At 48.9% G+C, this 16,437-nt stretch overlaps 1 protein-coding gene across 1 annotated transcript in view; it reads right to left on the reverse strand.

Moving 5' to 3' along the window:
• ELK3 (ETS transcription factor ELK3) overlaps positions 1–16,437 on the reverse strand; it is a 69,378-nt gene that overhangs the window by 18,104 nt on the left and 34,837 nt on the right. The window contains exon 3 of the mRNA XM_082419486.1: positions 30–812. Within this exon, the coding sequence (XP_082275612.1) occupies positions 30–812 (783 nt within the window). The remainder of the gene's footprint in view (positions 1–29; positions 813–16,437) is intronic.

Consider the following 16,437-nt stretch of genomic DNA (forward strand, 5'->3'; position numbering starts at 1 on the left):
GCAGCCAGGACGACCGGGACGGCTCTTACCTGGGCGGTGAAGAAGGCTGGGGTGAGGGATCCCGAGGGAAGGGCCGGGCTGTTGAGGGCGATGGAGCCGATATCGGTGCCGGAGAGCACCAGCGGGGGCGCGGAGATTTCCAAGCCTTTGGGTTTTTTGGCCTTTGGGGGAAGAGATGGAGACCTGGTCTTGGAGCCCGATGATAGGTTCAAGGGCTCTAGGGAATCCGAGTCATGGCAGGCGGCCTCCAGGAAGAGGCTTCTGTGTTCGGAGGGGAGGGGCGAGTTAGGGGACAGGGACGGGGACCGAGACGAGGAGGGCGAGGCGGACGAGATGCTAGCGGCGGCGTTTGGCAACATTAAAGAGGAGATCTTGGCAGAGACGGACGAGGCCAGGAAGGCCTCCGACGTGGAGGGCAGGGACACCACGGGCCTGCTGATGTGCTTGTCGGTTTTGTTGGTCACAAACCTGATGACAGTCCTGACTTCTTCCACGGGAGGGCTGTCTTCCGGCTGCTCCTCCAGCTTCTCCGTCTTGATGGCCTTGAGGGACTCGGGTGGGTTCTGCAGGGAGTTGATGGTGAAGGACGAGTACAGGCCCGAGTGGATGTACTCGTTGCGGCTGGCGCTCTTGAGGGCGGACAGGCCGTGTCTGTGGGCCTCGCGGCTCTCGGGGGGTGCCTTGCACTCGCTGTCCTGCAGCAAAAGGCTCTCCCGGCTGATCTCCACCGCGTGAGGGTCCATTTTCAGTATCTCCGGGAAAGAGACGAATTTATACACAAACTTCTGCCCGATCACCTTCTTGATGATGTTCTGTGAACACAAAAGCAGACGTGGAAAAGATGAGTGCATCAGAGAAACTGGTAAGAGGCTCATTCTTGTGGGGGAACCTTGCTGGCAGAAGCACCGAAACAGTCCTGACGGCACATCTCAGCTAAGGTGTAACGGAAAGAGGACTAAAGCTGAGGGCAGAAGAATTTGATTTGCATTCCAGTTCTGCTAATTACAAATGGTGTGATCTTCGGCAAGCTGATGGTCATTTTTAGTTTCCTCACCTGTGAAGTGAGGATTATTATACCTAAGAATATAGTAACAGTTGCCAATTATTAAGCACTTACTATGTCGCTGGTATTGTTTATGCATTAGCTCATATAATCTGTACGGCGATCCTAAAAGAAAGGGATGATTCAACTCCCGTTTTAAACCTTAGGAAAATAAGCTTAGAGCATTTAAATAACCCACAGAGCCACATGGTAGGTAAGTGGCGGAGGCAGCCTCTCCTTTACCATAATACAGTATTGTCTTACCTACCTCTGGGACTTGTGAGAATTCAATGAAATAATCATGGGAAAGCATTCTGTAAGCTGGAAAGCATTATAGAAATGTAAGTTATTATCACCAAAACACCACAGTGTTTTCTTAAATCATGTAGCCATTTTTTTCCTTTTTAACTTTCTGCCAAGAAAGCTGCTGGAGGAAAAAACAAAGCGTCTACTTGGATGTTCAGGACATTCATACAGTATTTTAAGTTGCTGGTATCTACTTCTGGCTCTTCAGTTTATGGCTCCCATCCTCAAACATTAGGATGTAAATGAAAACCAATAATCATTGCAAAAGTTTCCACCCCCCCTTTGGGAAAACGGACTTCATTTTAAAGGCTGTACTGTTCTTGAGATTTATTAAATCTGAACATTAGCAAAGTCTATCAAATGCTTGCCGGGTCCTAGGTACTCAAGGCAGACAAAGATGGTCTCCCTCAAGCACAGAGAGGTAGCGGCACCATCCTGTGGGAAGAGGACTAACTTACAAACTGTTCCACTTAAAACCTGGGTATGAATGAGGGTAAAAAAAAAAAAAAAAAAATCCTTTGGGGGAGAAGAGCTTGAAAAATAGCTCCTGTTGAGCATCTACTCTGTCCTGGGTGTTATGCACAAGTGATCCCATTTGATCTCACATGAACCCAATTGTAGGCTGGAGGGTATCATCCTTATGACATAAGCTCAGAGATGGGAAGTGATGTGCCCAAGAGCCACAAGATCTACTAATTCTAAAGCCTAAGGTTTTTCCCATTTCCACACAAAGTTGGAGGGAGAGAATCAAAGAGCCCCCTTAGTAGAGATGACATTTTAAAATTAGTTCATCTCAAATTTTTAAAAACTGAGATACAATTGACATATAACATTAGTTTCAGGTGTACAGCATAATGATTGACATGTGTATACTGCAAAATGACCACCACAATAAGTCTGGTTCACATCCATCAACACACACACAAATTTTTTTTTCCCTTGTGATGAGAAATTTCAAGATCTACCCTCTTAGCAACTTTCAAATATATGAGAGGAAATTTAATTAAATTTTGATGTTCATCTTGTGATCAGTTTGGTGTATAAATATATTATGCTTTTGCCTTCCCTCTTGTTACATTACAGCCTGCTAACTTGCCTTTGTCCTCCTTAAATGCACCCTCAAATCCCAGAAGTGAATTTATCTAGCAGTCAGGAGGGATGGGCATAATTACCAAGCCACTGAGATTTTCAAGGAAGAATTCTTCAGGGCAGGCATCTAAGAGAGGGACACACAAGGTCCCCAGGCAGCACCAGAAAACCCAATAACGCAAATCCTGGCGAAACTATGCTCAGCACCAGCACACAGGAGGTTCAAACCTGAGTACGTGAGATTGAAAGCTGAACAGTTCCAGTGCATGGCACCCTGGCCTGCAATTTAACCCACCAAATCCCATTTACTCCATCTGACCTCATTTTCACACTCGACACTAGCAAAACTGAAAACCACTTAGAGAAACTTCAGAGAGATCTAGTAAACTTAAGAATTCCACCTGGGCCTAATTGGCATCATCTCTGCACGTGACACACCAAGCCTGGGTAGACAACGCGCCTGGGAGAAATCAGCTCCCAAAAGGAAAGGGTTAAATAAGGGTGTTATTGGTGCCACCTGACCCATAAAAAGAAAGCATGCTTGCCTGGTGTGTTCCTCTGCTAAAATTCTAAGGTATTTTTGTTTCCCACTCATAATATTCTTCTCCCTGGAGGAAAACTTCATTTTATTCTCAGCCAGTGTGAATACTCATCTAAACTAAGTGAATCATTAAAGCCTAAATAATTACACAGAAGAAAAGAGAAACTGTATGGGCTGAATCCTTTCTTCTGCCAGGTCTTGGAAATTTTTTTTTTTTTTTTAACAGAACCAATCTTTAATTTTATTATGGGTATTCAGAACATAATGTCTGAGCAGGGATTACATTCACAAGCAAACCAAGAAGTCATTTGGGGCTGTGATAAAAATGCTAAAAGTGGTTGGAAATTGAAAGGTAATCTTAAATAGAGAGCTGGGCCTCAATGTGTTAAAAAGAACATAAGGGGGCTTCCCTGGTGGCGCAGTGGTTGAGAATCTGCCTGCCAATGCAGGGGACACGGGTTCGAGCCCTGGTCTGGGAAGATCCCACATGCCGCGGAGCAACTAGGCCCGTGAGCCACAACTACTGAGCCTGCGCGTCTGGAGCCCGTGCTCCGCAACAAGAGAGGCCGCGATAGTGAGAGGCCCGCGCACCGCGATGAAGAGTGGTCCCCACTTGCCACAACTAGAGAAAGCCCTCGCACAGAAACGAAGACCCAACACAGCCAAAAATAAATAAATAAATAAAAATTAAACTTAAAAAAAAAAAAAAAAGAACATAAGGAACAACCCACACGACTATAAACTGAGAAATAAACAAAATAGGGGACGGTCATACGATAGAATATCATCCAGCCATAGAAGGGAACGAAGCACTGGCACAGCTACAACATGGACACACCTTGAATGTGTTCGGCTAAGTGAGAGAAGCCAGACACAAAAGGCCACATATTGTATGATGGACTCTATTTATATAAAATATCCAGAAGAGACAAATCTATAGAGAGACAGAAAGTAGATGAGTCATCTCCTAGGGGATGACTAGGTGGGATGGGGGAATTGAGGGGTGACAGCTGAAAGGTAAGACATTTTGGGGGGGTGGTAGTGAAAATGCTCTAAAATTGATTGTGATGATGGATGTACAACTCTATAAAGACACTCAAAGCCATTGACTTGTATGCCTTAAATGGGTGAATTAGCTGGTATGTGAATTATGCTTCAGTAAAGCTGTTATTTAGACGGAGAATGTGAGGAATCCTTTTTCCCCCAGCTTTACTGAGATATAACTCACATATAACATTTTGTAAGTTTAAGGTGTACAGTGTGATGATTTGATGCACGTATAGATTACAAAATATTTACCACGATAAGGTTAGTTACCACATCCTTCACCCACGTAATTACGATTTTGTTGTTGTTGTGAGAAGATTTAAGGTCTACTCTCTCTGCAACTTTCATGTATATATTACAGTATTATTAACTCTAGCCACCACGCTGTACATTAGATCCCCCAAATTTACTCATCTCACTGCTAGAGATTGGTACCCTATGACCAACATCTCCCTGGTTCCCCACCTCAGCCCCTGGTAACCATCAATCTACTCTGTGAGTTTCTATGAGTTCAGCTTTTGTGGATTCCACATGAGTGAGATCATACAGTATTTGTTTTTCTCTGACTGACTTATTTCACTTAGCATAATGCCCTCAAGGTCCATCCAGAACATAAGGAATTTTAAGAATTTTGGCATGCTTAAAGGGAAGATGGTGGGAACTTTTGATGGCTGGATGGCAACTGCCATAACATGCTAACCCCCACTCTGAACAGAGAACAGAAGACACTGCACAGGGCCCTGAACTCAGCTGAAGCAGTAAGGGCCCTTCAGTAGCTGCTGCCTTCATGAGGAGAGCTGCTTGGACACCAAGAGAGTTTTTTTAGGGAAAGGCTACACGGTGACAGGGATGGAGACAACTGAAGGAGCTGATGACCGAAAGGAGAAACAAACAGCTTTTGGAAAGAACCAGGGCGGGTCTTGTTTCTCTAGAAACCAACAGGAAAGATGGATTAGATGTGGCTACCTGGACAATTTGAAACCTCTGCAAAGATGGAAGGCTGGGAAGGGCTGGGAGGAGAGGGGAGGGTGGGGTGCAGGAAGGAGGTCAGAGTGTGCAGGCCAGCTGTTTGGGAGCCCAACTCTACACCGGGGATATCTGCTCACATGAGGGGAGCCAGTGAGGAAAGCCCCCCACCAGGATGCCCAAGGCCAGAGACCTAGGTGGGTAGGTGGACTCAGAGGAAGTGTGTGCCTGGCAGCTGAACTGACAGCCCCTTCGTACCCGACTTCCAGGGCAGACCCCAGGAGCGTACTGGGGGCATGTGTGTTTGCAGATCTCTCTGTAGCCTCCAAAGGGAGGTTTCCTTGCAAGAGTTTGGCCTATGAGGGGCTTGCTGAGAAAACACACAGTACAGGGGAATAACATCAGGTAGTATTTGCTGACTATTATCTATCAGGCTGTGTACTAAGAACTTGACCACCTTCAAGTCATTTAATCCTCTGAAAGATTGGAACTGTTATTACCCCCATTTTAGAGATGGGCAAACTGAGGCTCAGAGAGTATAAATCACCCCCAATCATGAGTGTGTACTTGGGCAGTCTGACTCCAAGCACTTGGCCACAACGGGTGACACAAGACTCGGGCTGACACAGCCCAGGACACGACAGCACTTGGGGATGGGCTCTTATTATGAAAAGTGACAAGGATATTTAGACGAAGCCTGGTTTTTCCACCCCTTCCTCCCAGACTCACACGCATTTGGTGTTTACGGTTGCCTGGTAACCTGACAAACGCTGTCTGTGTCCAGTTGGGCCGAGTGACTCTCAAGCACGGTTTCAGGGCAACAGTTGCACACATCTTCCCTCCACATGTAGAGGACCAGCCTCTGTTCGTAATTTCCCATCAAATGTGTATTCACAACCAGGGTGGACTTCTGACCCGGCATTCCGTGTGAGGTTACAGGCAGCAAGGACGGGACCAACTTCAGCGAGGGGGAAAGCAACACCCACCCAACGCACCCCACGCGGCAGTTCCAGCAGAAGCGGAAGCTCGGGTCCCCAAACCACTGCCTCCATTACCACTGCCCAGTGGGTGTTTTAAGACTGCTGGAGCCTACAGGGCAAGCAGTCCATCTGGGGCAGGACTGTGGCCACCTTGTGCAAAGCAACCCTTCCTGACGCACCAGCTACCTCTGGTCCCATGGGAGTCTCCCTAGCTTATTTCGCCCTAACAAGACAGACAGTGCCGAGAGAGTGGGTCCTGTTGCCACTTCCCTCAATGTTCCAGGCTTACCTACAAAAATAGGTGTGTCCATGGGTGTGTTCAAATATGTATACATTACACCCAACTCTGCCTTCTCCTCCCACTAAAGAAGAAGGAGCTTGTGTAAATAATCCCATACAGTGGAGAACTCAGACATATGTCTATTAAGTATTATGGTTTTAAAAAAATTACATACAGTGCAGGGTAATGAAGAGATGCTTGTGGAATTGAATTTACCATCTTAATTTTGATGTTATGAAGGATACTATTAAGTTCGCTACATGTTTATTGAATGAATGACTCTCATTGTGGAGAGAACCGACTGAGGCAGGAAGCCAGAGGCTTCACCCCATGACAGACGATTTTCCACGGCTAATCCCCAGGCTGGTTAAAGCTCCATGTGATGCATCCGATACGTATACTTTCGCATATGCTTTTTTGCTGGCATTTTTAAGTGGAAAACTCCCAGACAGACACTGGGGGCTAATGCAAACCTCCACAACCTCACACCTTCTGTGAGAGCTTAATAAACTATAATTCCACTTATCCCGGCAAATAAGTGTTGCCTCTGTCGGCTCTGGCCCGGCACCCCAATTTTGATGTAGGGTCATGCTTGGGGCTTTCCTGTGCTCGGACTTCTTTCCCCAGCTCTCATTCCTCCCCAGTGCTGCCCTTCCCTCGGGGGCTGCTCCTGACCCCAGGAGGAGCCGGACCAGCTGTGGGGTCCCCATCAGTAGGGCTGCGGCTCCCTTCATCCTCCACCATTTCAGGGCTCCCAGAAACTGCAGGACCCCTGCCCCACCCCCCACCCCCCGATTTCACAACTTTCCTATCTTGTTCTCAAAACTGAGAGATGTCTGCGGCTCACGACAGACAGCCCATCCTTTTCTGAACCCAACACTGGCAGCAGGGCTGGGTACAGAGGACAGAGTGGTGGATCTTTCCATAAATTCCGACTTGACCTGGCCACCAGGGCTGCCACCGGGATGACAAGGAGCGGTTCCAGAGTCACGGCCTGAGGTCAAATGCCACCCCTGTCTCTTATCAGTCATCTCCTCCTCTATAAAATGAGGGGACCGACCTCCCACCCACCTTGCGGGATTGACTGTGTAATCCACATAACGCTTAGCAGAATGCCTGAGACAGCCACACGTGATAAGCCCACAGTATATATCAGCTCTTAGCATTATTATTTTTACACTCCCATTGAAGCAAAGCCAAAACAAAATGTAAAAACCACCCTCCATCAGCTCTGATGACAACTGAAGAGTCAAAATTAAACCCCTTAGAAGGCTGTACTTATTCCCACGGGTCTGGGTGACCAGCTGGGTCGTCCGGCAGACAGAAACACACCTGGTTTACATATCTCGACCAAGGAGGGGCAACACGATGTTCTATTTCGTTGGGTTAAGACAAGAAGCAGACACGAGGCTTCAGTCCGTCATGCCTCGTGTGGCCAGCACTTGACATCCACTATGAAGAAAACCTCACACACGCCAGTTGATTCAGGACTAGGGGGAAGAGAGGCCCTCCCGCAGAGAGCAGCAGACGCGAGCAACTGGGGAGTCCAAGCGTCCCGCTCGGAATGCCCCAGCAGCTTCGGCCGAGATGCCGCACGTCCAGCCTGACAACTGGCGCAAACACTAACCGGACACCCCAGCCGATCTCGCTGTTCTCTGATGCCTCTCAGAGCAGGAAACGCACCGCCCAGGCTGAAGGCAGCAGCCCAGATCCACGGCGTCTGCTGTGGCTGCGGCCCTCGGGGAGGGTGACGCAGGCAGCTGGCCCTGAGCGCCTGTCACCGAGATCCTGGGGCGGGGAAGTGGGAAGGATTTACTTGGGGGACTTTCGTCTGGCCGGGGTAGATAGCCTACATGAAAGGAACCCGTGGCCAGAAAGGGCAAAAGAAGCAAGCATTTGCGAGGGCCTGTCACGTGGTGTACATGCAGAGCTGCCTCGCGAGATGGGCACTGTGATCCCATTTTTAAGATGAAAAAGTCGAGGCTCTTGGTTGGAAGTGAGGTTATACCCAATTTCCCACCCCACAGGGGTGGGTTCAATACTGGGTGAGACGACAGAATTCCACAGAGGTCTTTTAGAGGACAATACATCGTTAACATTTCCCCATGTCTTTAAATTAAAATTAGGGGAAAAAGCAGCATGCCTGGGATGCTTCCATTATTTTAATGAAATCATTTTACATGTATCAAATGAAAGGAGAAAAATTAATCTTGAAAGGTGTATAATAAAATTTGACAGAGGTAGGATTACCGTTGATTTGCAAATTTGTTTTTGCTTATCTGCATTTTCACATTAAAAAAATTGTTTCATATGTTTTGCTCGTCAAATTAAGAGAAGGAAGCAGGCTCTGAAAAGCTTAGGCACTCAAGATCACGTAGCTTGTAGCTGGAGGAGCTCAAGTTTGAACCCAATTCTATCCAGAGCCAAGACCAAAGCCTTCTCTGTTCCACCACCACACCCTCTCCCAGAAAGCAGCTGAGTTGGCTCAGAGGCTGCTGCTTAAGCCAGGCTGCCAGGACCACGGGCTCTGCATTCCAGAGGAATCTCGGGGTAACTGCGGCGAGCCTGGGAAAACCAGCTCCACGCTCAGGAAGCTAGGGCGCTTCTAGCTCCTCCTGAGGAAGCCCGGCCTTCCTGAGGCTGTTCTTTAACCCCACTAGAGCTGCCTCTGCCCACCTTCAGGGCAGAGGAGGTGCCTGCTTTGATGGGACACCCTACTTGAGGCACTGGGGACCCAGCAGTCCCACCACAGCAGGATGGACATCAGAAGCCCACCTCTAAGTGGGTGACACCCAAGGGTGACAGGAAAATAACAGGAAGCTGATGTCCACATACAGGGCCTGGTTACGGCCCCCGCCGAGCAGCAGAAGGGCTCGGAGGGAGCATGGAGAGCGATGGGCAACTCCTCCCAGTATCCACAGGCCTGAGCAGAGCTGCTCACACAAAGAGACAGGCCCAGGGCCTTGATGGGCCAGAGGCGAAGTGCGACCAGCACTGGGATGAACGGACCCAGGTTTGAATCCCAGCTTCCTTACTTACTATGACCTTGAAAAGGTATTGAACTTCTGCAGGCTTCGGTTTGCTCACCTCAATTCAATGAGTTGGAAACACATTTAATATAAAATGTTGATATTCTCAAAGCAACATTTTTACATGAATTTAGGAAAATGAATTTTAAACAATCTTCAAAACATGATAAAGGATGGTGGTATCTTTCAAAAACATACAGACGAAGTTAAGGGACAGGAGATGTATTAGATAGTTGCTTTCCCAAAATTAGATATTCAGTTTATTCCTAAAAGGGAAATAAAAATATCTCATAGGGCAGTTTTTTCTAAAAGGCCAGTGTATGTCAGTGCCTCACTCAGAGAAGTCCGCAAAACATGAGCTCTCACCCAGTGGAATTTCACCCAGCAAGCAATGATCTAATTGAATAGCATCCTCATTGTATCACACTGTCTTCTCATTTTATTCTGCCTTCAAGGAATCAAAATTCCTTATATGGGTACTTTGTTTTACAGTTACAGAAGGCTTATGCAGTATCTCATGTAAGCCTCACAACACTTTGAAACCCATTTCACAGATAAGGGATCCGGGGCTCCAAGCTGGGTTCACAGCCTAGTAAGTAGCAAAGCTGAGCCTCCAGGCCCCCGGCTTCGCAGCCAACACCCTGTCTTCAGCTCCTTGTTTTGGGTTCCCATCCAGACCATGATCTGACTCATTCTTTCCTGACACAGAACCTAACTGTCTTCTCTCCAAAGTCAGAACAAGGACTCACTGTAGGAGTCATGCTCAAAGTTCCTCCTCCGTAACACGCAAACATTCTTTCAACAAACACTGAAGATGCGTGTGTATGGAAAGCTCCTGGCTGGGCTCTGAGGAACAGCAAGGGAAGGGAATCTGGCCTCTGTCCTCATCCTCTAAGTGTCTGATGGCTGCTTGCATGGCAGTGGCAGACCCTGCCTCTTCTCGTCCCTGCCACCTGAACCCGAGGGGACGCAGAGGTTGGCTGGCTGTACTGGGCTCTGCTAGGAATCTGCTGTGGGCAGGCTCGCCTCCCAACGGCGGCCCTAGAGCAGCTATGAAAGGGATCCTGTGACCCACGCATGAGCCTGAGCTCCCTCCCCCGGGGCAGTCCTTCTCCTCGGTCCTGAGTTGAATGGCGCTCCCTCCACCCAAAATCCACACCCACCCTCAAGTGAGACCTTATCTGGAAATAGGGTCTTTGCACATGTAATCAGCTAAGGATGTCAGGATGGAATCATCCTGGAGTCGGGGTGGGCACTAAATTAAATGACTGATGTCCCTACAAGAAAAGGAAAAATCCAGAGAGACACACAGGACGAAGGCCATGGGAAGACTGGGGCAGAGATTGGCAGGTGCAGCTATAGGTCAAGGAACCAAGGATTTCCGGGAGCCACCAGAAGCTGGAAAAGGCAACGAAGGATGTTCCCCTAGAGCCTTCAGAGGGAGCACGGCCCTGCTGAAACCTCGATTTCAGACTTCTGGGCTTCAGATCTTTTAGAGAATAAATGTCTATTGTTTTGAGCCACCAACGTGTGTGCTAATTTGTCACAGCAGCCCTAGGAAACTCCCTCCTCTTTCTTAACGTCTCTGTCCATCGAGGCAGGGAGGCCTGGCCTTTCCTTTCTGAGAGCTCGGCCTGCCTTCACGCCGTCACATTGCTGAGGGCACTGGGTCCAGCGCAGCCTGGGCCGTCCTGGGTCTAAAGCTGAAGCTTGGAGCGCGCACATTCGCACACACGCGCGATCACACCCAGCCCCACTTCCAACTTCTAAGAATAACATGCTGCCAATAAAGGGCTCCAACTCTGTCTCGGAATTGGCCGACTCCCGGGGGAGGTTTCCTTGTGGTTTGGGTTGAGATCTCTATTCTCTGGCACTGTAAAGCTGCAGGGCCAACCGTCCTTCCAAATTCTCTCCTGGCCTGGAGTGAAGGGCTCCTCTCCCTGCTGCCCCGGGGGCACCCACCCCACCCGAGAAGCCCAGACTGCACGATGTTAAGGGCATTTTCCCACCCCCTCTGGGCCCGCGGCTGCTTCTCGCTGGATGGGGAGTCTTGTCTCCCCCTGGCTCCCTTTCAACACTCAAGGGTATTTTTATTAAAGGCCCCTGGAGTGTTAATAAAATAAAATGTAAAACTGCTCCCCTACTTCCCCTGCGGGTGGGGCAGTTGCAGGGGAAGCAGTCGGGATGGGGCCAGATGGTGAAGGGACTTTGGAGCCTTTCCTGGAGGCTGCAGGGAGCCGGGCAGGTGCACAGGCGGAGGGGTGCCGTGCTCCAATCTGGCTTTCTTTAGGAAGTGTCATCTGGATGCAAAGGAAGTGCAGGGTGTTCTGGGGCATCCAGAACTACCACCTCACGTTTTCAGCAGTTTTTCCCATTATCATTTCCAACAACAAACATTGGAAGCCGGGGCCCCTCTGCCTGCCTGCCCTGGGGCAGTTATCAGCAATATTAGGAATATGGGATTCAAGCTTGAGTTCCTGGCTCTGCAACTGTGTGACCCTCCAGCTTCGTAGTCCTGACCGTGGGCCTTGGGGTCAAGACTCTGAGGCAGAAAGCTCTGCTGCTCACCGGCCGCTTCATCTTGAACCTGTTAGTTAACCTCTCTGAGACTCAGTATCCCCACCTCTAAAATGGGCCCACTGCCAACAGAGACGACAGGCATTTCACGTGTTAGGGAACGAGTCTCTAAATGTAAAAATATCTACCACAGGGCCTGGCTCAAGACAGATGCTCCATACATGTGAGCTTCCCCTCCTTCTGTCACAGATTTGGGGTAGGAACTGAGATAAACTGTTGCTGGAGCCCAGGCAGGAGATGGGGAGGAGGCCGCTCAGAGGAGCAGCTGGGCCTGGTGGGTGGATGGTGGGTGGCGGGCAGTATGCTGTGAGCGTTAGGGATTTTGTCAGTTTGTCTACACAGCCACTAAATTTTCCTGCAGCTAGAAGCCCAGAAGCGGGACGGCTCATGCTGGCAAACTGGTGTGGGCTTGGGTAACGGCCTGACGTAAGGGGATTCAGCCGGGCTGCCAAGCACAGCAGCCGGCTCAACACAGCACTGAAGTTATTCCCAAGACTCTGGGTGTTTCTTAGCAACGGCCCTATTTGGGGGAACACTGAGTGCCACAAGGAAGCTGGCTTGGAAGCTTGTGCAAGACAGGCGACACCCCCAATCAACACGCAGGGTCCCCCCTGCAGCCTGGCTCCCTCATGCCAGCTGCTCTCTCCCGGGGCAATGCGGCCGGGCTGGAAGCCCTCCACGAGGCCAGCAGCTACCCCACAGGTCTCCAGGCTGCATCCAGGACCAAAAGCTTGCAGAGAGGCCCTGGTTAACCCCTCGGCCCCCAGGCAAAGCCCAGTTGCCATCTGTTGTACTCCAAACCATCCAAGCGGCTGACAGGACACAGAAGAAAAAAAGACACCCAACAAAACACGCCAGGCCCTTAACACTCAGACCCAGGGCTGAGCACAGAGGGCGCCTTTGACATACAAAAGACCCCCGAATGGAGTCCAGGATAGATGGGTCTCCTGTGCCATTCTGCAACCAACCAAGGTGTTCTAGAAAGTTCCAGGATATAAATGCTCGCTGGACTTTTGTTCTCTCTCCACTCTGACAGACAATACATCATATTATCTTCACAGAATTTATTTGGGGGAATTAAAGAATTCTGCCAGGGCCAGGCTTCTTGGTGCAGGCAGTTGAGCTCAGATATGTATTATTAACACGAACATTTTCCTGTCGTGATTGCACACCCAATTTAAAATGAATTATCCAATTAAGTTAAGAAGGTGATGCGTTCCGCTTCCAGGAATATGTTGCCAATGACTCTGTCTTGACTGTTCTCCCCTAAAACCCTTCCAATTAAGTAAAGACCGCTCGGCACATCGTGAGGATAAGCCGGGAGGTTGCTGTGGAGACGGGAGGATTTTTCATCATATCACCATTTCAATCTCCTGATGAGAAGGGAGCTGGCAAAGCTTTCAGCCTCCCCCTGGGATGAATGTTCACCGCCAACAACAACAAGGACAAAAGCTCTGTTGGACAGAAAAGGATGAAGGATTGTGTAAGCTTCCAGGTCTCCTTCGGCAGCAACACAGAGAGTCATGGCTTGGGCTCCCTTGAGCAGAAGTCAGTTGGCCGGTGTTTGCAAGAGGCAGACGCCACCATTTCCCTTCTCTCCCCCTCCCTCTCGGGCAGTTCTAGAGCGGGGCGTGCAGGCCTGATGCTGAAGCTGTGACAGCACTAGCTCAGCCCGCAGACAGCAATCGATTTGTGCTAACCAGCCAAAAAGATCAGGGCTGTGGGGTTGGACTGTGGCACCATCAATGTCACTAAGAGTAAGAGGAGACAAAGATCTGTATTTCTAAAATGCAAACCTGACCACGGCACTCTTGCTGACAGCCCTGTAGTGGCTTCTCCATTGCCCTTGACATCAAGTTCCAACTCTTTAGCACAATACTCTCCATCCTCCATCCCCCGCTCACTCTTCCAACCTCATCCCTCCCTCGTTCCCTAAATAAACACTCAAACTCTTTCACACCTCCTGGCCTTTGCACATGCTGTTCCCTTTCTCAGTAAATCCGTTCCCAACTTTTGTCAGCCTGGTAAATGCGTTCTTATTCCTGAAGACCCGGGTCACATGTCTTGACCTCTGGTAACTTTGTCTCTGCCTTTACTTCTCTCCCCATCTCTCCTAGAAGATAGACACTGGAAACATGGCCAAGCCAGCGCTTTACAAGATGTCACTATTATAATTGGTTTGCACGTTTGTCTCCCCAGCCAGCTGCTAAGCCACTCACGGTGGTATGTTTTCAAAGGAATGACTGAACCACAGAAGAATAGGCAGAGGTGAGAGAAAGAGGCCATGTCACCTGGAGACGGATGTACAGGAGTATCTCGGAGATAACTGCAGGTTCGGTTCCAGATCACTGCAATAAAGCGACTATCCAATAAAGCAACTATTGCAGTAAAGTGAGACACAAAGTTTTTGGTTCCACAGTACATATAAACGTTATGTTTACACTGTACTGTAGTCTATTAAGTGTGCAAGAGCATTATATCTAAAAAAAGAGTACGTACCTTAATTAAAAAATACTTTATTGATTAAAAAATGCTAACCGCCATCTGAGCCTTCAGCAAGTCAATCTTTTTGAAATAGTAACATCGAAGATCACTGATCACAGATCACTGTAACAAACATAATACTAATGAAAAAGTCTGAAATACTGTGAGAATTACAACTTGCTCCACACACGGTTGCCACAAACTTTCAATTTGTAAAAACTGCAGTTATCTGCAAAGCGCAATAAAACAAGGTATGCCTGCATAATTAGAAACCACCCAGAAGCTGTTCAAGAAGAGAATAAACGCTGTGAATGCCAGCCGTCCCCCGTGCTCGTCACACTTGGGCCAATGCGTGTGGGCAGGCGTCAGGGCCAGTGAGGGCTGTGTGCTGGGTGCAGAGCCCTCTCTTCCCCACCCCAGGACAAGAGATTTAAAAACCAAGTCTGCCTGAGGTTATTAAGAGTTGTTCAACTTTTTAATAAATAAAATCTCTGTAAGAGATCCTTATTATTATATCAGGCTGTAAGACTTCTGGAAGACTCAGTTTAAAACTAAGAAGAGGAAAAAAGCCCTACCCCATGTGAGCCGCCAGAACTACCATGAACCAATCCATCTCTGAAGGCTTACAGCAAGACGGAGGGAAACAAGCTGGCAGAGGGTGACGGTGAAATACCCAGGCACGAACTGAATGTTCCCGTTAGGTCTCTGTCAGCGCTGGTTTCTGCCCTTCATGGGCTCAGACACAGGCGTCCTCCCATTACCTGCATGTTTCCAAGCTGAAAAGGGGCCTCCCGTCCATGTCTGAGGAATAAAATATGCTGCGTCCTGGTCTGGGCATCACTCCTTTCTTGGAGTTCAAGTTGGGTCTGCCCAGCCGCCTCTTCAAAGCTCTGAGAGGGGCAGCAGGTCCTCGGCAGTGCTTGGCTGCAAAACCCTACCTCCCCAGCCTTCCCTCAAGCATGAGAAATGGGCAATCCACAGAAACGCAGGTCGGGTAAGGAGCCTCAGCGACCAACATCAGACCTTAGCCATTGCTAATCCAGGGATGGAGCCATCGGGGTCGGTCGGCTTTTCTCCCGGTCTATGCCATGTATTAAATTCATTTGCTGAGCAGGGAACCGCTGAATTTCTAGACTCTGAAACCCTCTAAGGCAGGGCTCATCTTCTTGACTTCTGCTTCCACCCCAGGGGACCCAGCGTGGCACCCGGCCCACAGTGGGTACACTGGGACGTGCCTGTCATAGAGTCTAACTTCACACCTGCAGTTGAATCTAGCTGCTGTCCATGTCACGGGGAGCAGTTTTCCTTTAGGATTCGTTGAATCCAAAGCTCTCCCTTGGTGTGTAATTTTGAGAATCTAAATGTAAGCCCAGGAGTGTCAGAAATATATATACATTTTATGGGTTGAAGTGTGTTCCCCAAAAAGGTAGGGTGAAACCCTAGTCCCAGTACCTGTGAATGTGACCTTGCAGATGTAAGTGAGTTAAGATGAGGTCATGAGCTTGGACTGCAATTCAATAGACCTAGCGTCCTTTCAAGAGGGAAATTTGGACACAAAGACACACAGGGACCACCACTGGATGGCAGAGGCAGAGATCGGAGCTACAAGCCAACGAACACCAAGGATGGATGACGACCACCGGCAGCTGGGAAGAGGCAAGGAAGGATTCTACCCAGAGTCTCAGAAGGAATGTGGCCCTGCGGACACCTTGATTTCAACTTCTAGCCTCAAGAACTGTGAGAGGATAAACTTCTGTTGTTTTAAGCTTCCCACTTTGTGGTAATTTGTTACAGCAGCCCTAGATAATTAATACAGTACAATAACCCAGAGGCAGTAAGTTTTTGTTGTTTAACGCCTATTTAGCGACAGCTTTCATGATAGAAGTGATTTGAATTTGGGTGGCGGCCACTTCATTATGTTATCCGTTTGCTCATTCATCTGCTTCCAGTATTTACTGAGCCCCTAACATGTGCCAGACCCTGTGCACAGTACCAGAGTGACGAAAGTGGCTAAGCCCGGAGCCCATGGCGAAGACGGCTTTGGAAGGATGACGGCCATAGACACGACTGTACCGCCAGGCAGTAAGTCTTGCAAA

This window comes from Balaenoptera physalus (assembly GCF_965194825.1).
Source record: "Balaenoptera physalus genome assembly, chromosome: 13".
In the NCBI taxonomy this organism is placed as follows: Eukaryota; Metazoa; Chordata; class Mammalia; order Artiodactyla; family Balaenopteridae; genus Balaenoptera; species Balaenoptera physalus.